This window comes from Neolamprologus multifasciatus, chromosome 12, assembly GCF_963576455.1.
Source record: "Neolamprologus multifasciatus chromosome 12, fNeoMul1.2, whole genome shotgun sequence".
Lineage (NCBI taxonomy): Eukaryota > Metazoa > Chordata > Actinopteri > Cichliformes > Cichlidae > Neolamprologus > Neolamprologus multifasciatus.
The window spans coordinates 11,151,544-11,173,809 of NC_140450.1; the positions used below are offsets into that span (position 1 = coordinate 11,151,544).

General features: G+C 39.8%; 3 protein-coding genes across 6 annotated transcripts in view; 1 reads left to right on the forward strand and 2 right to left on the reverse strand.

The window, feature by feature from the left end:
* Positions 1–1,619, reverse strand: part of pi4kab (phosphatidylinositol 4-kinase, catalytic, alpha b) — a 32,276-nt gene extending 30,657 nt beyond the window's left edge. For both annotated transcript variants that reach the window (XM_085180262.1, XM_085180261.1), the window contains exon 1: positions 1,407–1,619. In XM_085180262.1, the coding sequence (XP_085036388.1) occupies positions 1,407–1,604 (198 nt within the window). In that variant the 5' untranslated portion in view covers positions 1,605–1,619. The remainder of the gene's footprint in view (positions 1–1,406) is intronic.
* Positions 1,620–1,719: 100 nt separating this feature from the next.
* snap29 (synaptosome associated protein 29) lies at positions 1,720–5,682 on the forward strand. Of its 2 annotated transcripts, none has more exons than XM_085180267.1 (6): positions 1,720–1,880; positions 3,326–3,562; positions 3,702–3,895; positions 4,225–4,310; positions 4,395–4,499; positions 4,594–5,682. In XM_085180267.1, exons 2-6 carry the CDS (start codon positions 3,326–3,328, stop codon positions 4,749–4,751), a joined length of 780 nt encoding a protein of 259 aa, XP_085036393.1. In that variant the 5' UTR covers positions 1,720–1,880; the 3' UTR covers positions 4,752–5,682. The 2 variants fall into 2 exon arrangements, with proteins under 2 accessions (XP_085036393.1, XP_085036394.1); XM_085180268.1 differs by lacking the exon at positions 1,720–1,880 and adding an exon at positions 1,919–2,104.
* Positions 5,174–21,914, reverse strand: LOC146506502 (somatomedin-B and thrombospondin type-1 domain-containing protein). 2 transcript variants are annotated; one of them, XM_085180266.1, is made up of 5 exons: positions 21,334–21,914; positions 12,957–13,139; positions 12,413–12,503; positions 9,838–9,996; positions 5,174–9,272 (listed from the first exon to the last, which is right to left on the reverse strand). In XM_085180266.1, exons 1-5 carry the CDS (start codon positions 21,581–21,583, stop codon positions 9,167–9,169), a joined length of 789 nt encoding a protein of 262 aa, XP_085036392.1. In that variant the 5' UTR covers positions 21,584–21,914; the 3' UTR covers positions 5,174–9,166. The 2 variants fall into 2 exon arrangements, with proteins under 2 accessions (XP_085036392.1, XP_085036391.1); XM_085180265.1 differs by having other exon boundaries at positions 12,957–13,142; positions 21,334–21,907.
* Positions 21,915–22,266: the final 352 nt, after the last annotated feature.

Sequence of the window (22,266 nt, forward strand, 5' to 3'; positions counted from 1 at the left end):
GAAGCTTGTTTCTGCTACTGAAAAACAAGCATGTGTTACCATCCATAAGTCAAAGTTTTGGGGTTATTTTCTCAAGTATTAGCCTTAATGACTTGAAATTTCAAGTTATTTTCTAATAAGTATAACTTACTAAGGAAAGGTTTTGAGATACCAAAAATTTGAATTTTTAGATAATTACCAAAGATTTGGACTTACAGATGGCAAAATACTTTTTTTCAGTGGTGGAAGCAAACTTCCAGATGTTTCAGAGTGAGTGTGTGGTTCAATGAGAGTAATATTTGTTAGACTTACACTGTTCAATTAAATTCAACTACACTAATAGAGAGAAATCCCCAACAATCAGACAACCCTCCTATGAGTAAGTGAAAGTAGCAAGGAAAAACTCCCTTTCAACAAAAATAAACCTAGAGAAGAACCAGACTCTGGGAAGGGCAGCCATCTGCCAAGACAGCTTGGGGGTGGGAAGTGGGAAACAGGACAAAAGACATTGTGGAGCAGAGCCAGAGATGAATAATAGCTAAGGGTTAAAAGTAAAGGGAGATATAAACACAGGGAGAGTGAAAAGAAGAAGAAGAAGAAACTGCATCATGAGAAGTCTCCATCACCTTCCCCTATTGCAACTAAGGGATGGCTCAGGGTCACCTGATCATCTACCAGAAGACATCTGGAATCTGTACACTTCTATGCACACTGTATAACCCAGCAAGCAAGCAAGATACAAGCATTTATGATATCTGATAAAGTGCCAGGCAGTTTCCTCCCTACAGCTCAAACACACAGTGGAACTGGGCATTACATAACATAACCCATGATAGCCCTTAAAGTTACAACACTTGGTGACAGCTTATTGATAATGGCTTCATTTGTTCCCTTCTAACCCTTTACTTTCATTTACAAAATTTACCCATTGTTTTTCAAAATTAAAAACCGTTCCTATACTGGTAAGACCCAACTATCAATCTGCAACAGGTTTCCAACTATATAACACATGTACGCGGTGTTTGGTAGCAGTAAAGACAAACAGAGCAGCCTGTGAATGAACTCCTGTCTCAAACATTTCTCTGTAAACCTGTTTGACTGCAGTGCCGATCAAGCTTGACCGCTCTGTCCGTCCGATGCAGTAACAGGCACCACACAGCGACGCCACTTTCCTCTGCACTGCCCACTTTTCTGCTTCAGTGTTTTGGAGACCACGGCTCGCGTTTTAGAGATTTCTAACCACGGAGACGCGCACACAAGAATACGAGCATAACTGTTAAATGTTAGCTTGGTTGTCATGTCGTTGATCAAAATAAGCCACCGCCTGTGCGGAAGCGCAGCTACACCCTGAACAACCCTGCCACTGCTTCTAATTACTAACATGGTTAATTATTGCGTGTTTTTGGAGCTCACGCTTGTTTTCTCACCTTTTCGACCGGTGCGGGGCGGTGGACGGCTAAAGAGCGGGCCAGCGACAGGACTGTATTAAAATAAAAACCCCTCGTACCACCTCCCATTACGGACATGTTTACCCCTACATTAAACCAGCGCAATTCATCGCTGAGAGGAAACAAGCGAGCGGGGCTGCCTGGGAAAGCCGCAGTACGGCAACTCAGCAGGGACATTTCTAACAGGGGCTCTTCGTTACCGTAGCAACTCACTCACAAAGGGCTTGAAATAGATCAAATTAAGCAAATGTATGGATTGTAGTTATATTTTTTACATTACAACCTGCGTGGGTTTTTATCAGTGAGTAACCCCAATATCGCCCTGGTGTGCGTTTCCTTTACGCAAGATCAGCTGTCGCGACAGTGTGTGTGCAACGTCATCAAACGCGATCGGAAGAGTTCAGTCAGCTGATAGAGCAACAACAGCGTCTGCCGCGGCTCCTGTGGTCAAAGGTTTGTCTGTTAAGTTAATTGTTCCTGTGTCCTTTTTTTACACTTTTAGACAGCATTTGTTCAATAAGAGAAAACTGCCTGTAGTGACTCTTGCGGATGTGGTCGTTTAGTTGACTGGCAGTTAAGCTAACGGTTGACTAGCAGACCAACACCCCGGCGATACATCAAACATTTCTTGACTTGCAATACTGTTTTATTTTTCTCCTCTTAATATAACACAGCAGGTATTGTTGCAGATGATTAATGTGAAATATATTGACAAGCCTAACTCTTGCTCGAATTACTTGTTGGACAATGTTGAAGTTAGCCGAAGCTAACACGCTGGAGCTTTCGTAATCGCACGAGTTCAGACAAGTTTCGAAATGAACAATTAACCTTCTTTTATCAACAAAAACTTACTGTTGTAATAAAACTAAGTATTATCTAAATAGCAGATGTATTATCTTACGCATCGTTTAATTATTCAGCTATCCGATCCCAAAATATAATAAATAACGTTTCTTCCCGACGAGGTGCGATCTATCCATCGATCTATCCATTTTCCTCCGCTTATTCAGTTCCTGGAATTCAACATGTTGTGCCAAAGAGTGTCCTATGTGTTAGCTCTGCATTTCTCCCTATGACTCCCAGTCCACCGTATGACCCTGAATTGGATAACCAGAAGAAAATAGATGGAATGGCTAGATGTGTGCAGCTGATCTGCAGATGCCTGTCCTTAACTGAGCCTGGTTCTGCCGGAGGTCTCTTCCGGTAAAAATTGAGGGGATCCCCTGCTTACACAGAGGGGATATTTTGGGTTATCTCTCTACTATTATAGGCTTTACCTTGTAATCGAAAGCACCTTGAGATAACTGTTGCTTTTGCGAATTTAGTTGAAGTCAAGATAAACAACACTCAGACTGTTTGAAGGATTTAATCAGTGAATAAGTGAACTTAAAAGATTATCAAGTCTTGGGAGACAATGTTTAAGAGGCGTAGTTGAGATGGTTTTGATATATGTGCAGAGGAGGGATATTAGATTCATTGGACAAAGCATGTTAAAGATGAAGCTGCCAGGCAAGAGGAAAAACAAGAAGACCATAGAGAAGATTCATAGATACAGCGAAGGAGGATATGCAGAGGGTTGGTGTGGCAGAAGACGATGCCAGGGAGAGGGTCAGATTGTGCCAGATAATCTGTTTAGGGAACCCCTAAAGGGAGCAGCTGAAAAAAGTCAAAGATCATCAAGACTGGAACCAAATATCTTATCTTTTATTAACCTGTTTATAGTTTTATTGTGTTCCAAGAAGTTGTTCCAGTTTTAAGCAATGTAAAATCCATTATTTACAGGTAACAAAAACTCCTTGTTGTGAAGAAAAGCTCATTCTTAAACTGCATGTAACTTGATGCTTGATGCTTATAGTCCTTTAGCTAAAATTACCAAAACATTTGTTTCTGCTCCACAGATGGCCTACCCTAAATCCCACAACCCGTTTGCAGATGATGATGAGGAGGAGGATTTCAAGCCTAAAAGTAGGGGGTTTGATGACGAGCCAAGTGACAATGGATTGAGTGAAGCAGAGAGGAGGCAGAGATGCCTCCAGCAGGAAGTGATGCGTACGGCGCAGTCTGCTGTGGATAGCAGTTACCGCTCACTTGGCCTCATCTATGAATCAGAGAAGATGGGTGTGGAAACTGCAGAGGTATCTTAAATGAATAAGGTTCACACTACTATACAAAGAATTTACACTGTCTTTGAAAAGGCGACAGTCAACAAAGAGTTATTTTTAAAGGCCACATCTTCCCATACCTCATCCTGAATTAGTCTCTTCTTGTCTGCAGGAGCTGATGCGACAGGGTGAGGCTATAAAGAGGGCAGACAAGATGCTGGATAACATGGATCAAGACCTGAAGACCAGTCAAAGGCACATTAACAGTATTAAGAGTGTGTGGGGCGGCCTTGTCAATTATTTTAAGGGAACGCCAGAGACAAAGCCACCACCTGAGCAGCCAAAGGCCTACAAGGCCAGTGAAAGGTAAGTTTGTTTTTATTCTCTGTGTCAGTGAGGTGTGGTAGCATCATCCAGTTTTAATTTTGCATGTTTGAACTCCTAAACAAATCAAGGAGTTCTGTGATTTAGAGGACTTTCAATATATTAAAGTTTGATATGCTGTTATTTGTAAGGACAAGTTATCATATTTTACAACAAAGCATGAAAACAGTTACTCTGAATTTGTGTTAAAGTAATGTTAACTTCTTTTACAAGTTCAGGTAATTAATTTTTATTTTTTACTTTCACACGTACAACTTGTTATTGACCGTCTCTCCCAAAATGTTTGAACAATTCTTATCTGACTTTCTCAGATTACAGACTGCCTTGTCCAGCAGCAGAGAAAATGAAGATAAGTACCAAGCTAGCCACCCCAACCTAAGAAAACTGGACACGGGAGGTAAGTGTTGGAACATGAACCTCAGCATTACAGTATCTTCCCACCACTTACCCGCTCTCACTATTTCTTACTTCATCGTTTTAGGATTTGGGGCTACTGCATCAATAGATGATGGCTCATCTCAACAGAATGGATACCCTAAGAACAGATACCTGAAGGAGGCTCACCACACTCTTGACAAAAATTTGGGTAGGGAAATGCTGCACTTATTTAGTTACAGACCACGTTTTTATATAAAGTTTGTCTGCTGTAATTGAACTGATGTCTTTTGTGAATGTCTTAGATGAGATGTGTGTAGGCTTGGGTAGACTGAAGAATCTTGGGCTTGGTCTGCAGTCTGAAATTGATGCGCAGGACGACTCCATTGATGGTCTGCTAAATAAAGTGGACAAAATGGATACAAAGATCCACAACACAAACCAACAGATGAAAAAACTGTAATAAACACTTGGATTCAACTCAAGGAAACCAAAACTGACCGCAGATCATCCTCTCACCTGGGCCTCCATTTTTTTTTCTCCACCTCCTTCTTTTAAAGGAAAGACTATTCACTGCTTGTTTTGGATGTCACTGTCTGTCTCTTTCAGCACTGGAGTTGTTTATTTTCTCTGTTAAGTTTCTCTCAAACTCTATCTGAATGTATGTAGTTGAACTTTCATTGATTCCATTCTGTTTTTATTGATCACCTTAGGTGTTTAATTGGCTATTGGTTTGCTCATCATTCATGCTGAACAAACAAATTCTGTTACAAATGAGGAAATTAATTTTAATGATTAAATATTCACTTAAAGGAGAGTAACTGGATCATTTTTTTGTGTGTGACATTCATATGTCAGTGCTAACTGTGATTCCTAGGCCTGCCATGCCACGATTATTTAAAAAAAAAAAATACAAGCAAGCAGCTAGCCTAGCTCAAGTCACATTTGCCTTATGTGTAATTTGTATGTACAGTAGACTAGCTTTTGAAGCTGTGCCAAGTCCATGTCACCACTGGCACCGCTCACCATGTGAAGCTTCCCTCTGACATTTCTGAAATTTGTTTTTGAAGTTTATTCTTGTTTTTGAAGGATTTGATTAGCCTTATATAAATCCTGTGTATTTATGGTTATTCATTGAATGCTGCATTATTGGACAAATAATGTGAACAAGCTCATATTAATATAAAAACTGTCACAGGAGGAATATAGCCCTTATACTAATTATTGTTGTATCTTCCATTTCTGACAAAAAGAACCACTTTTTTTAAGTAAAACACAACGCTATTCTACTAAGGTGATTAAAAATATGGTTTTATGGTTATAATGTCTTATTTTTGCCATGTTTATCATTTGTTGTAATCAAGTCTGCATAGCCAATAAAGCGTATAGAACAAGGCTGTGATGTCCTCTATATTGTTTGTTACAAGTGAAGCAGGAAGCCCAAAGCACCACAGAGGGGCGCCACATTCCCAGGAATAAATTACTACAGTTTCTCTAGATTTTTGGGTAGTATGTGTCTTACTTTTGCATGGACTGATAGCAAGAGAGAGATTTGGTTTGGGGTTTTTTTGGGGGGGTTTTTTTCAGATCAAAGAAAGGATTTTGTTAGGAATTTACATACAATTCACAAATATAGTCTATTTGTTTCGGTTTTCCTAATTTTGTCATTTGAGGATGTGTGAGAGTTTGTTGTATGGCTGTGTACCACTTGTGTCATGCTCAGCCGTCTATTCATTATCATTCCTCTGTGTTAGACCAGCTGCTCCTACAGAGGCACCAAGCATTTATTAGGATAACTACTAATTACAGTACATGCATCCTGAAACCACATGCAGGTTATATACAAAGAAACAGAGGTACCAGCTACCCAAGGGCCCCAAGCTGACACTCTGCGCACATGTAGTGCACACATACGAACCAGTAAACAAAGCAAATGGAAGTGCTGGGTAAATGTGGCATCATTAGCACAAGACATGGGAAGAAATCAAGGAACAAGGCAAGGAAAACACTATGAAACTTTGCAATTAAATGGAATAAATATTTTTGCATGTGCAGGATGAAATGTTGAAACAAAGTTTTATTATCATCAGGGCATATGGGCAAATGTGAAGTTAAGATGGTCGTGCAGTAGCAGAAGGGGCCTCAGGCCAAGTCCAGCGATGCCACCAGTAAACGGAAGTCACCTTTGGGTTCTTTCCCTTTACGCCCTACGCTGGGGCCAGGAGGGCTTTGAACAGCTGTCTTGTCAAAAGAAAACAGTGGCCATGCTGTGACAAAAGCCACCAGTGCTGGAATGCCCCCCTTTTCAGTGGCTGTAATCCCAGAACACACTGCTGTCGGAGCCCATCAGGCACCGGGCCAGAGATGGGCCTTCCTGCCCTTTGCAAAGCAGGTTAGCAGCAGTGGCAGAGCAGCACAGGGGATGCACTGGTCAGGCAGACAGCACAGCCGCTGTTGTAGTACGAGAAAATAAAGAGTTGTGCTGACGAAGGGGAGTTTAGTAGTGAGCTAGGATGAGGAATCAGGGAGGAGAGCAGAGAAAGGGGGAGGAAGGCTGGAGAGATTGATGGAGGAGGTGAAGTTCAAGTACTTCTGACAGGAATTAGCCATGCACTAGTTTTTTTAAGGAATTGATGTGTTGGAGTCTGTTTGTTTCACATCATTGAGAGCCAAACCAGCCTGAGCTTTTGTACATAAAGATTTACCTGTACATATGATGGCACTCATAACATTGGTCATGTTATGAGCATTCACCCTTGTAACAGTGCTAATTCATGCTTACGTGGAGGCTGGAGCCTATCTGAGCTTCTACAGCATAACAGGTCTATCACAGGACCTAACATGCATGTCTGGGGACTAGGAGGAAGTCAGAGTAACTGGACAAAATCCATGCAAGCAAAGGGAGACCAAGCAAACTCCACACAGAGGAAATTGCTACAAATAAAGTTAGAATTATGGGGAACAAAGAAGCCTCTGATAATGTGGTTTAATTGGTATTATTTATGTGACATATGGTTGGGAAAAAAATTAAAAACTGCCAAGAGAGACAAAAAGCGTTAGCTTTAAAAACATGAAGAGTTGCAGCTTTTCAGAGTGAATCTCAAGGTTCAAACATCCCTTTCTCCATATACACTTAACTAGTGTATATATCACCTAAATGAGGAGGCAAACTGGCTATCAGAGTATGCAATCCACAAAACCAAACTAAATACCAGTATGAAGATACTTTTACATATGACGTAAGCTGCCACATCTGTCATGTTTCATCTACACATAATTACACATAGTATATATACATATACACAAAATTCCCGGAATTTACATGACAAGAACATACCCCAAATTTCAGTATAGTGTAACAACAAAACATGATTATACACATTAGTTGTCATTTTGTTTGTCGTCATCCCATTTACAGCCCACGCAAAAATGCCAAGAATGCCAGAAAATATGTTAATGGACATGTTTGAGTTGAAATGGTGTGAAATGCTGCTTGTAAACTCAGGAATATACTTATCAGTGTCATGCCGATGCTAGTAGTTACTGCACAGGGGAGAAGTCAGATATGTTGAAGGTGTGTAAAGGAAAACAGTGGCAAGGATTTGCAAACTGAATGCAATGATGCAGTGAAATCCACACAGCAATAGAAATACAATAGAGGGAGGTATGGCGGTATAGTTTTCTTTATTTCACTAATGGACAGTGTACAGAAAATGCTGTGCTGCACTTATAAAATTACCACATGGTTTATAATAAATAAACACACAAACACAGACATGGGGGATGTAAAGAGAAAGTAACAGGTTTCCATAACATGACTGCACCTGCCTTCTTCTTAACCAAACAGCAAAAGAGATGCAGGAATTTATGCTGTGTCGTTTAACTCAAGAAGGTAAAGCTGGAGTTAGTCTGTATTTTATTTGAGGGAAAACACAGAGTCAACAGAGACAACAAAAACAGAACTGAAAAAAAGTAAAGGAACTGTAGGGAGCGCTGGGAGGAGATTCGGTTAATTAAAAATATAGGAGTTGGCTGTTCACGATATTTATCTTGGATCATACTCTTCTGATAAAACTCCCCCGTGAGCAGGGCGAGTAATCATGAAGCATTTTTTAAGTCTTGGACACAAGACAGACAGAACCACAGTGAATTCGCTTATATGGCTCTTTTTCCTCTCCAGCAATATTAAGTCTAAACAGATGTGATTGATCTCCGCTATGAGTCATGTTACTGAAAACATCTGTGACTGACCACCAGAAGAGGCAGACATGAAGGAGACTTGAAATCTAAGCACCTGAGAATCAGTACCTGATATTCAACTTTGCCCTTTGGGATAAAAAAAGATACAACATCAAAATACTGAGCGAAGGATCCTAGTTTGGATATGACTTTGATGATCAGTTTTAGTATCTCCAAAACCACTGATGACTTAGGACTGTTTGGGGATAAATGACAGATGTCTGATGTTTACACTGTTGGATACAAATTATTGAAGCTATATAGACACATATACATTACATAAACCAATCATAAGTAGAAAATGTATAAAGCAAAATAATATATTTCTATATTTATACATTATGCATTAGAAAACGCACTTGTATTGATGGAGGTAGATAGCAAAGACTCAGAGGTAAAAAGGCAAATAGATGCTGTGCTTTAGAGGAGAATTATGTGACTGTAAAATCAGAAGTTAAATGCAAGAATTTATGTGTGCTTTAAGAGTTTATACAGTACAGAATATGAGGTGAAAGAAAAAAAGTGGCAGGATGCTGCTAATATCCTTGAGTTACCCATCCAGTAATCTGGATTGGAGGGTCTGGCTTGGCTGACAGGGCTGTCCTGCACTTGACAGGATGCTGAGAGTAGCGTGCCGCCTCAAACAAAGAGGAAAGAGTTGTCAGGACACTGGCAGCGCTCAGAAGAAAACTGTCGAATCCAGGAACCGTGACAGCCCGCGACTGAAGCTGCTGACCAGAAGGTCCTAAAGAACAGAGGAGCCCATCAGGCATGTAACAAATTCCTTTTAATTCCAATTTAGCATATTTTATTATGTGATGATTTTATTTTGACCACATAAAATAGTCATTTTAATGAATATTCTTTTAAACAATGCCTTAAATTCATACTCAGTAACATGTGGGTATGTTAGAAGGTCACTTAGATTAGGCAGAATTTTTTTCCCCAGTTAAGAAGTATTAGAGAAACTAATATATGCATCTTAATAGCTCTGCATATTTATAAATATGTGCTGAATGGTGTAGTTCTCTGTGTTATTATCTGTGTGGAAGAACTTCTTCAAATATGACCACCCTATGAAAGTAAGTAACATGAAAATTATAAATGTACAAAGCAAATGAATGCGTGTATTTGGTATATCACTATTATGGGTCACTGGGGATTCCATAGGTATGCCTTTATTGAGCTAAACCAAAGTCATCATTAGGTATATTCCTGTCTTTAAACTGAATGCAGAGTCAAACTTAAGCTTGAGTTAGGAATGTAATGGATGAACATATCTTCAGTTATCTTTCAGTTAGCTTGTTTACCTGGTGCCCCTTAGACCATCGCCTCCACAGCGATCTGACTTTGCCATGGCATCACTTTGACACTCTACACAGACAGCAGTCTCTCTCATCAGTCGAGCGGTCCACAGTTTGAGTCTACATGCCGCGCTAGCCTGTTTCACTTGCAGATGCACACAGTAACTGCAAGCAAGGGTAAAGAAAGGGAAAGAAGGTGTCAAAGTAGAAGACTCTGTTTACCTGCATTTATTATCAAGTCAAAAATATAATGCTCAAAGGCAAATAAGATATTTGAGACTCAGAAACACATCAATGATCCAGTCAATCACATCATTCATGCTCACATATGAAACCAGAGCATTTCAAACAGAAAACACAGATGGAAAATGTTCAGATGAAGAAACAGGGGCATATGCCAGTTTTAAGCTTTCCAGTTTCTGAAAAATATCCTGCTTTGTTTAAAGTTACACTAATGGTACAAACAAAGTATCTCTTCTTTGAATTAAGAGGTTTTACATATCAAGGCATAATAATCATCTGGTCCTTAGCTGGTCTTAAAATTAATTAAATACAACCTCAGGTGAATAAAATGTGACATATTACACTCTGTCTTTGTTTATTTAACAAAAATAAAAGCCAACGTGCAGACGCACTGTGTAATAAACTTATAGCTTAACCCTTCACCCCAAGATCAGACTGTGCAATGCTCAGAGAAACTGCATCTCAGACTTTAAAGTTCTCAGTTAGAATGCTACATGCTAAAACTCGTGACAATACAATCAGAAAAAGACTGAAGAAATATGGATGGTTTGTAATGGTTGACAGGGAAAAGCCTCTTCTCTCTAAAAGGAATGTGGCAGCATGGCTTAGTTTTGCAGAGTTGAGATGTTTTGCACATCTAAATGCAGCAAATCAGCACAAACGCCTCACACCAACTCTCAAGATATTGCTGCTAAATATGCTTCCACAAGCTATAAAATCATCGGGTGTGCTTATTTTTCACATTTTGCTTCTTCTTCTTTGTCTTTTCACTCGGTGCTTTTTAAATAAATAATGACATGGAGTAATATCTCATGCATTGCTGTTTATCTGACACTGTATTATTCCCTGATACTTAAAAAAATTCAAATTCAAAAAAGTGTACTTTACTTTTATCGTGACTGTATCTGGTGACCCAAGTTTAATACTTTAATTACTTAACAAAGTAAAAATTTGCTGATAAGTAACACAAGTGATTCACTTGTGTCTTGATCGCCTGGATTATCCCATCGTAATCACAGCTCAGTCTGCACAGTAAAAGGAACAAATAAAGTCTTGTTTTTCTGATAAATGGGTTAATTCTACTATTTATTTTGCCACTGATTCAGACAGGTGTGACAAAATATTATCCAAATTTGGGTGACTTGTCAAAGAAAACATGAAGTTTCCCTTTATTTCTTCCTCAGATTATTTCAGAAATATTTCAGAAAGTTGTAAATATGTATGAAATCCTTACTCTATTTGCCTGTAAGCCATAAAGTATATGTCTGCATGTCTGTAGTGGGATGTCTCTACTTTGTTTCCTTAACTTTTCCACAGTGAAACCTTTTGTTAAATACTTGTTTTTTTGACTAAAATTTCTCTCTTAAAAATTCCAGACAGATATTATTTTCTTTTGCTGAGCTTTTACAAGCAAAATCTGCATAACAGCCTTGTGTTATGGTCCATCCTCCCTTATCTTATAATTACCTTTCTTAATGTCCAGTCTCTAATATCCACTGATATCCAGATTTAAATATACATCCAAAGACAACTGATCATCATTTCACTGTTGTCACTGTTAACCCTCACTTCTTCATTCTATTTCAAAGACACCACTATTAATATACCAGATGTCTGTGTGAAATCGCTCTTACTCTGTAAAATTCATGCTGAATCAATGCCATTTATGAGTAATGCACTCCCAGTCCCCTGATGTTTTGTTTCAGTCAAAACAAAAGTATCCAATGTCCATTTTAATTACTGAGAAAAGCTGTAAGCTGTCAGGAAGCCAGCTCAGATTTTTTTTTCTCCAGAGAACATAATGAGAAGATTTGTAATCAGCTCAGATCAAAGATCAAATTTATGCAGCGAAGGTTTTTCTTTTTAAATTGATTACGTCTGACTTATCAGGAAAGGTCAGCTCCTGATGCAATTATTCAATGACAGAGTTCATGTTACACACTAAAAGTAATTTTGAGGACGTGCTTGCTATAGCAACCTCAGTCTTTGCCAGTATTCCCTAATCTTTCGGTGCTCAGAGTTGACCTTTAAACAAAGGAAAAACCAGGGAAAAATATGGTATGAACCTGTTGTGAAATCCACCAGCCTTGGAGTTAGCGAAAGCAAGAAAAATGTTGAATAAGTGCCTTTATTCTTGCCAGAGTGAGATGCATCTGAAAGTTTGCTGGCAAGAAAAGAAAGGTTACTGTTTGTATAATTACAGTGATGGTATGAACTCAAATATGCATATTAAATACTGCCAATTACTGTCTGTAATCACCTGCCACTGCCCCGACAAATCCTACACTAGAGACACGAAACAAAGCTGGTATCTTGCAGTTTGGTATTAAGGCCTTACCTGGCCTTCTCCTCCTTCATCAGCATGTGTGGTCTCCTCCAAGGGTCCTTGAAGTTCCTCTTGAAAGAATTAGGCAAGATTTTTGCGACTTCTGGAAGTCAGGTGTAAGCACGGGCAGATGAAAATTAAAAAGAGGGCAAATATGTCTAATAAGCTGTTGCATCCAGTAAAGATCATACTGATAAAGGCATCTCATGTTTAATCTGAGCAACTCAGCTCTGAGGTAAAGTGAGTTCAGCTTTCCTTGTAAGTTTTCAAATGGAAAATTTTTTTTTTCCTGTCTTCAGGTTTTTTAATTACTTGGAAAAGTGCACAGCTGAAGACAGAATAGAAATATCCTTTATTATTCCTCAGTGGGGAAATTCAGTTGTTCCATCAGCAAAGTGACAGGCAGATGGAGCATGCAGACTCAAGATTTGTTTCTTACAGCAAAAGAAAGTTAACAGTTGTCCCAAATAATACCAAAGCGCTTGTTTAACTTGTAACAGTGCTAGTGAACTGAACACTGTAACATACATAAATGCAGAAAACGTCAGGCTGTCACCTTTCGCGGTGCTGCATATGGCGTTGTTTCCGAAGCATCCTCGACGTTGTTTGAGATCAGGACAGGGTGTACCTCCGTTTCTAGGGGGAACAGATACTTGGCGACTCCTTTCCGTGCTACCAATTCCACATGAAGATGTGCATGATGACCAGGGACCCCATGATCCCACCACACAGTCAATGGCTGCTAGGGAATCAGAAAGCCACAGATTAGCTGAAGATTGCAGGAGTTAAATGGATTATAAAGTAATATTTCTTCATAGATTCTTCAGTGTTACTGGTTGTTTAATAAAGTTAGGGGATTCAAGATGAGATTTACATTTATTTAAAAAGACTGAGGTCTTTAAGAAGAAAAATACCCTTCTTTCTGATATAGTAAAACAAGAGGTCTAATTATGAAAAAGAATTTATCTGTAGTCCAGAGGGAGCTGCAAACTTTCCCCTAATCTTTGCTGTCATGTACCATACAGCTTAAAGTGTAGCTGCAACAGATGCCCTGATATAGACTTTGATGCCAGTCCACTGAACATTTACTTAGGTAGGTAGGTGGCGAGTGACTGGGTCACTACCATGTACTTATTTCAGATCAGCCTAACCCCAGACTCAGGAAGTCTGCAACTGAGGTCAGATGTGGGGGGACCATTTAAATAAGAGGCTAATTTTGCATCCTGTTCTCTCTGGTTTCCCTCTACCCCACGCTTACACGCAAACACACACACACGGACGCCCGTGAACTCAGCACGCCACATAAACACAGCAGTCTTAGTAATCATACTTCCTGTTCAGTAGGCTGATTTAGTTAATTACATCAAGCAAAGAGGAAGCTGTATCACTTAGATGACTGCCTTGATCAAAGCCCCAAAACTCCAGCAGTAATCAAGAGCTTTTCAGCAAAGAGATTAAATAGGAGCAGGCATTTTAACGGTCTTGTTTTTACAAGGAAGGGCATACTTCACAAACACATAAACAAATCAGGTAAGTTCAACACAACAGTGAACAGCTGCAAGCATGTATACACCATAATATTTTTAGAAAGCCCGACATTTGTGGTTTAGAGCTTTTTCTGTTTTCATTCTATAAAATAAAAGTTTGAGACAATAAGAGCAGGTGCACCCAGCTTGAAGCTTGTAGATGTTGGTGGTGAAATTACCGGGAATGGGCGTATAAATATACCATAACTGAATCTAATCCGCCCTCTTCATTTAATCTCCCTTACACTGTCTTTATAATAGACACTCACCCCACTATACAATGTCGTGAGTGAATAATTATGTGTGTGAACACGAGACAGAGAGAGAGAGAGAGGGAGAGAGTGCTTTCAAGATGCCGCCCGTTTGGTTCATTCCCATGGTCCTGTTGGGGGTTCGGAGAGGAGGGGGGGCAGCTGCCTCAGTGACACAGCCGATCCACAAAGCCACAGTGGAATCTCTGCATTCCTGCACATTAGTGCTGCCCACCTGACACTCGCCTTTCCCAGATCACCACACACAGCAAACAATTTCTGTCTGATAAATCATCCCACTTAAACCTCTTCTACCCTTTCCCTAAAATATACAGGCATGCTCATTTGCCTCTGTAAACGTGATGAGATACATGCACTTTCTTGAAAGATTACTCAGGGTGGGATGGCATTAGACATTACAACCCTATCAGCTTCCTACCCTTGCCTCCTCCACCTCTTCTTATCCTTGCTCCTGTCTTCTTGCCTTTCCTTCCCGCTGCTACATCCTCTGACGTTCACGGGCAGCTTTCATGCCGCTGTTTTCCTTTCTCATGGTGGGAAAAACACAAGCAAGGAGTCCAGTTGAGGTATTTGCTTCATAGCAGAGCGTGCAGTGAAATCAATAGGGTTGGCTAGTTCCCACACCCGGAGGAGAAACAGCTATTATCCCTGTGATCGACACCGACATACACATAAGCAGGACTAAGGCCCTGTCTGGGAGTCTCAGCCATTTGGGCTGATTTGCCAGAGGTCAGAAGGCAATTACCAAGCTGTGGTGGTCCCTCAGTCTGCTTCTGGCACAAGCAGTGCAACAATTCCACCACCCACATGTCAACCCTGCTGACAGTCTGACAGCCTAACCCACATAGTCACTCTTGTCCCCTGTTTGCATTGTTAATGAGAAAGTCTTCAGTTCGAAAGCTTGCCACCACCTCTGACCTCTGACCCCAATACAGGAAACAAATGGCACTTGTTCCCGGCATGTTCAGCTTTTGTCTTTTGGAAAAGCTGATATTTTTAACAGAGTTTCTGAGATAGATTTTAGATGTGTGTTTTCTTATTTTTGGAGTGAAATTTAACTGCATTATTCTGTCCAGGTTAAATCTATTTTTGTAATTTAACTAATAATATTTCTCTTTTTTCTGTTTTCATCAAGATTATTTTCACCAGTTTACCGTAAGTGTCATTAATATGGAAAACAGGGAAGTCATCTGTTTCAGTGAACCAGCAGCACCAGAGTACAAATCTGGTTGCTGTCAAAGTTTAAAATGAAAGGGTTTTGCTTGTCTATGACTAATTTTTCAGGCAGCAGGCAAAGCCTCAGACAGCATTGAACTAAACAGAACCAATGACCAATGATCCAACATAAGCACCTTTATCTCTCAACTTCTGCCAAACTCCAGTCACTCTTGTTTCAGTGGGATAATAGCCTTTTGGGATGGCATTCCTCTGCCTTTCCTTTTATTCTCCTTGAATTCTACTTCCATTTTAGGGTCTCAGACCTGCCTGCCCAATTTGCTTTATCTTCCACTCCTTTTATTACGTTGTCCCCCACTCTCCCTTGTACTTCCCCCCCATCTGTCTCCTTTTTTTGGTTCTGAGCTTCACTCACTCACCCACCCCCTCCCTTTCCTTCCAGCCCCATCTCATCTCTGATGAGACCCAGATGTCCAGCTGCTCTGGAGGACCACTGCACCTCAAAGCCTCCATGGTCACCCTCCCTTCCCTGTCTGGGCCTTGGTCCCATCAGACAAGCCTTATAATCTTCACGAAAACAGGAACCTCAAGCCTGTTAATAGGAGTTGAGAAGACTGGACTGAGCCCTAATAGCAGGTGAATGTTTCCTATATACAAGCAGGAAGGGCGACCATCTGCTGCAAATGGCTGGGGTTGAGGGGAGAAAGACAGGACAAAGACATGCTGTGGAAGAGAGCCAGAGATTAATAATAACTAATGCTTAAATGCAGGAACTTGTATAAGCACATAGTGTGTGAAAAAAAGGTAAATGAAGAAGAAACACTCAGTGCACAAGAAATATAACAAGAAAGAAAAAGAAGAATTACAGTTAGAGGCTTCACAGATAAAGCGATCTTTGTCTGTCTGTGAAACACGATTTAATTTTTCCTTTCAGGAATGGAAGCATTAACAAAGTTGGGTAGATTACTAGTGTAGTTGCTTCAACTGAGCTTCGGATTTGACATACACTAAAAAAAAATGGAAGTGCTGACAAAAAATAAAGATTATCTTTTCGTCAAACAAAAAGGTTCTCACTATTTGCTCACCAACACCATTAGTCTGACAAAAACCTTGAAGCTGCAGAGGGAAGAAGTCTAGAAAAAGGGGATAATGTACTGAAATTACCTTGACCTTTACCTGATGATGGGTGGACAGAGTAAAACAAAGTAATCAAACACTACAGACAGCCAAGGCAGGAGTTTCCGTTTTCAAGCCCCCTTCGATTTAGTGATATGCATATGCACCTTCATTTGTGCTTATAGTAAGTGAGTGAAAACTGTTAATGCCCTTCAAGCTCAGCAGTGTTTTCCTGTCAAGAAGAAACCAGATGCTGGACATCAGATTTGCAAAATATAGCATGTGAGTGCCAAGAGGTGTTTAACATATTTGTCCCCCCCCAAAAAAAATCCAACAGCTGGCCTGTTTAGTCTACATTATGTAAAGACATTCCCTACTAGCAGAACAGAGAACATGTGGGATGCAAGAACGAAAAAGAGGGAGTGAACTTAGGTGGAAAGAGGGAAACATTGTGGCATGACAACATACTGCACAGTGCCCTAGAGAAAATAAAGAGAAACAGAGAGGACAGAGAGAGATGAATGATGAGCAAAAGTCTCATGTACCAAATGCAGAGGCTTTAATGTATTTTCCTGTTAGGGTGAGAACCACCAGAGGCTGCAGTAGAAGAGAGAAGCTGCCCCTTCTTGCTTCTTACTGCCCAAAATGATCTCTAGAGTCAATGAAGAGGAATGGGAGCTTATCATAATGGGAACCATAGAGTTAAGACTGAAACTGGTGTATGAAAATCCCTTCTATAACAGGAGACAACATCAAAGTCCTTCTGGAAGCAAGTGTTACCACGCTTCAACCATCCTTTAATGCCTCTGAGACCTTATTTGGCAGTTGTTTGGGGGCATTATCCAGTTTAATTTCATACATGAATGGAATAAACAGAGAAATCTGACAAAACCAACTTAAAAGGTGTGCTGATTTTGACCAATACAAAGTATGTCTTTAAAAACCCATTTCTTCCTGGTAGTTAAATATCTATCACAATCTTTGCCAATGCAAAAACCTTTCAAAGATTTCAAATAACGATTTGGCACGTCTCTATAAAATATAATAAAATATAAGTAGATTTTCTGAGGTGCTGATGCCAGAAGCAACAGCTCATTGTTCCTTGGTTCTTAATCTGACTGTGAGATGTTTTCCTTTCAGATAAACATTAATTAGTGAGAGGTTTAAACTTTTACTTTTGTTTGTGGCTAGAATAATAAAAATGGTGGCCAAGAGCTCGACCTGCTAAACCAGCCAAACGATGCCTACAAGTAGTTTTTGCCCTGAGGTGTACATTTGGAAATTAATAGCCTGCAACTACTGAAGTTATATAAGCCAGACTGATGACCAAAACATGAAGTTTATAAAATGGAAAAATCATGTCAGCTTGCTATATGTTATAATTTCAATCCCAAGAAATACTACACGACGTTGGAAATCTCATCTAAGCATAAATATACAAATCCATAACTCATTCTCAGCCTCAAATTAACCAGAAAATTATTTTTGAGAGTTTCCATCTGCAGAGATTCCTTGAAAAGATAATATATTTCAAAGTTTTAAATTTAAAAAACATTTTCTATCATCCTTTCCCTCTACAAAGTGAATTGATACAGTAGTGGTGCGGGGGGTTGCAGTGTCGCCTTGCAGCAAGAAGGACCTGGGTCTGAATCCAGTCTGGGGCCTTTCTATGTGGGGTTTGGATGTTGTCCAGATCTCTGTGTTCTCACTGGGTATCCTGGCTTAATCCCACAGTCCAAAGACATGCATGGGGTTCAATTACTTAGTGATTCAAAGCTGACTCCAGGTGTGAAGGTCAGCATGAATGATTGCTTGTATTAGCATTGCAACAGGTTGGCGACTGGTCCATAGTACATCCCACCTCTAACTATTATCCACCTGTTAATTGATTAACAGGTGGATCTACTATCCACCTGTTAATCAATTAACAGGTGGATAGTGTAATTTACTTTAACTGTTTAGTCCATCTATAATTATTCTAGTTTACATTTAGCTTGTGTGTCAGTTTTATATTTGGGTGTGTTGAGTTCACTGCGCCTTTTACAAGCTGCCCAAAAATCTCACAAAATGTGAGGCTGATAAGGTTTCATCCACCTGAATGAGCCTGGAACCTGGAAACATCTGCAGGGAAATCACAGTGAATGAAACATGGTGCTGGAGGTATTAGGTATATAGATATCTACTGCTGTTTCAGACAAACACAATAGTGCAATCACCTGCAAGGTAACAAGAAGAAGAAAGTCAAATATCATCTAACATTTCCGTTATCAATGCATTAAATGAGGCCATCGCTGGACTGTGCATGAACTGATTGTACTGTATGTGGTGTCAGCTGCATTTTTTCCACTAACACAGTTTGTATTATGTTTCTACATCGCTTCTCTTAACAACAATAAAGTCTGTTTTGTGCCCTTGCTCACAGGTTGCTTTTGCTCAATCATTACTTTAACTTGTACAGTGTCCTTCTGTGTTTACACACAGTTCACACTCCTGCCAAATCCTTCATTTTAACAACATCTCTGAGTGTTTATATCCATGTTTTTTTTCTGTGTCTGCTCTGATGTCACCCACTCAAAGCACTGTGTTGAGCTCCAGCAAACAGGAGGTAATTACAGCCTCCAATAGCGTCACACACAAACTGCTTGATGTGTTGCAGAGCTTCAGGATCAACTCTGAGTGTTAAGTGGGTGAGGACATATCAGGGGGCTAGGATGGAGCAGAGCCAAGCGTGACGTTAAATGCTGTGTTTTTACTGTAAAGATTTTCAGGTTGCATACAAAATGTTTATTGATCCATGTTGGTTCATTCTTATGTTCAGACTGTGAAATAAAAATTTAAAAACAACTGCACCGGGCAGCTGTGAGCTGTGATAAGAGCTGAGATAAAAGGGTTTTACAATGAGGGCTCCACACTAACCTGTTAACATTCAGCTTGTCAGACACATGGATCTGGTTTGTGAATGGCAAAATGATGTTTCTGAATGGCAATCTAGCAGATTGTTAAATTAAAAAGAAATCTGGGTCTGTTCACAAAGTGTTGCTTCCTCCTTTGCTTTCAAAAAGTCACATCTCTGGTTTTACAAACACTGTAGAGTTTATTTGTTTAGTAAAAATCCACTTTCTAATGTTTCCATAACAATTAAAACAGCTTGGCATTGAGAGCAAAGCCAAAAGAAAAACTCATGTGTATGTTAATCTTAACTCTTTCATGTGCAATTTAAAGTAATATACTGATGTTTATGAATACTTTAGCTTATCTACCCCCATTTCAATTTCAATCCAACATTTCCACCATGCTGCAGTAAAGGACCACCTCACTACAACAGTACTGTAAACAAAATAAAAGCAGACATGGCACTTACTGAGATGAATTGCTTCACTTGAGCATATTTAAAGACAAACAAACTCAAGTCTAATTCAGCCTAAATTTACATTAAAGTACTTTAAAATCTGTGTGACTGATTGTTACCAAAACTCTAATATAGGGTGAAATCAAAAAAGGATTTTTTTTTTTAAGTAGAAGAAAAAAAACTCCCAATGTTTGGAAATAAGCAGTCCTCTCTTTTCTAAGCCCCTCCCACGTAACTAGAACCAGCATGCGCAGGTGGCTGAAAAGGGGAGTTAATACTGACCTTTGGTTTCGCATTGGATTCAAAATTCTTCTCTCTACTTGTTTACTAATATGTCTTCATTCCTGAATAATCCTCTTCATCCTTCATGCTACTTTATGCCACTTTAAGTCTCCTGTCATGGCCTAGCTTTTCTAAAGCCTGATAATACAGCAAAGATGAAATGCTGGATCCTTATTCCATTTTAGATCCCTTGTATTACCATATGCTCCTTAGCTGAACTTTAACTTGTACAAAAACTAGTGTAGCTCTGATAACTGCAGTATTACAGCTAAAATTGATTAGCAGGTGTTTATGGGCTCTTTATAGTAAACAGTGAGGTCTAATGAAGTGTATTACAACTGCCCTTGTGTTAGTTGTGTACACAGTTTTAAGTTAGTGGTTGAAGTCTGGATGGGGAGGCTATCACATCACAGAACAGATAAAATACTCAAACCAGCTTGTATATAATAGTGGGATTGCTCCACAGTTTAAAAGCTCTTTTCCCTTTAGGACTGACCCCGCAAGTGTGCTTAAGAGGGTCACATTCTCAGGGTATTTATGCCAGAGAAATCTCTTTGTGAACTTGAGTAGTGCCAAATACTTCACTATAAGAGTTGTTTTTGTTACAGGTCAGAGTGTTTCCTGTCTGTCACATCTAAGACACAGCTCCACTGTAATTCTGACCATCTTTGGCAGTCTGTTTCCATGGTGTCTGTTCCCTCATTTGTCCATATATAGCAAAAGCCTGGTTGATCATGGGGGGTTGCCCACAAATACGTTTTAAGGACTAAGCAAATGAGTGTTTCTAATTTAAGGTCATTTTTCTTGCTTTAAGACGAAACTAATGTTGTTATGGTCTCTCAGACCATTTAATGTCCAGGCTGTGCAATGTGAAGCTGTGATGTGAAGGTCATGGGTCAAAACTACAAATGTAAAACCACACTAGGCAGACAGTAGTCACCTCTCGCTGGTCACTTAAAACAAAGAGCCATATTGGGCATATTAAAAACAGCTACGTGTAGTATGTCTCACTCCCTACGTGTCACCTCAGTGACAGCCATCCCTCCCCAAAACTAAACAACAATGAACAGCAGCAGTCACTGGATAGGATTCAAAACATATATACACTACATACCTTATTTCTTCCTCGCTCTTTGAGCTTTCAAACTTCAAATAGACAAAACTGTTATCTGATATCAAATGTCAGTGAGCACAACAGAGCAAACAACTCACCAGATATTTGGCAAACGCTCTGATAGTCCTCGCAGCAGTCTCTTGTTTTCTGACAGTAGGTATCGCAGTAACACACTGTTTTCCTCCTTGAGTACTCAAAACATTCGTTGTTCCGGCCGGTGCAGCAGTTTGGGCTCTCTCGCTCCCTGCAGCCTGCTTCAGCCTGTGGGACAAATTCTCCGCAGAAAAATGCCAAAAATCCCCAAACGACAAAGCCAAGACGCGCTGAGCTCCATCCACACGCTCCCATGACGGAAATCTTTCTGGGACCACTTGCTCCACACACGCTGCTGCTGCTCTGTGCTGTTGTTGCCTTTTTTTTTTAAAAAAAATAATAATAATAATCAAATAATGTTATTAAGGTGAAATTTGTATTTTCTATATAAAATCCAAGTGCAACATGGTCCTGCCTGTGCAGAAAACGAGGTATCTTCTGTGTAAACGCCTGGACGAACAAGTGACGCGTATAATTTAAGTGGAGTCGTGCGCGCTCACTAACTCCTCTTTTAGTGAACAGGACACCACCCCCAAGCTACCGTTCGGTACTTACAGACTTACAGCACCAACCTTGCTCTCTCTCTCTAGCTTGTGTGTGAGGTTTCAGATACATAAATAAATAAATATATGAGTTTCAAAATATTTTGGCATCCTGCTGCTGCCAAGATTACAATGGAAAAGCAAAATAAGCCTCAACGAGGGCCTGTATAAGGTCTGAAATCAGACACATTTCAACAAAACAGCTGCATACACCTGAAATGAAAAATGCATGCTACGCGATTTCTGTTGCAGTGAGTGTAAATATTGTGTAACAGGTTTTTGTCCATATCAGCTCTTCCGATCACAAAATCGAATTCAGCACCACGGACAGCGGCCTGGTCATTTTAATGTTACGTTAAAACTAAACGAAAGAGAAATCAACATTCAGTCTGTTGC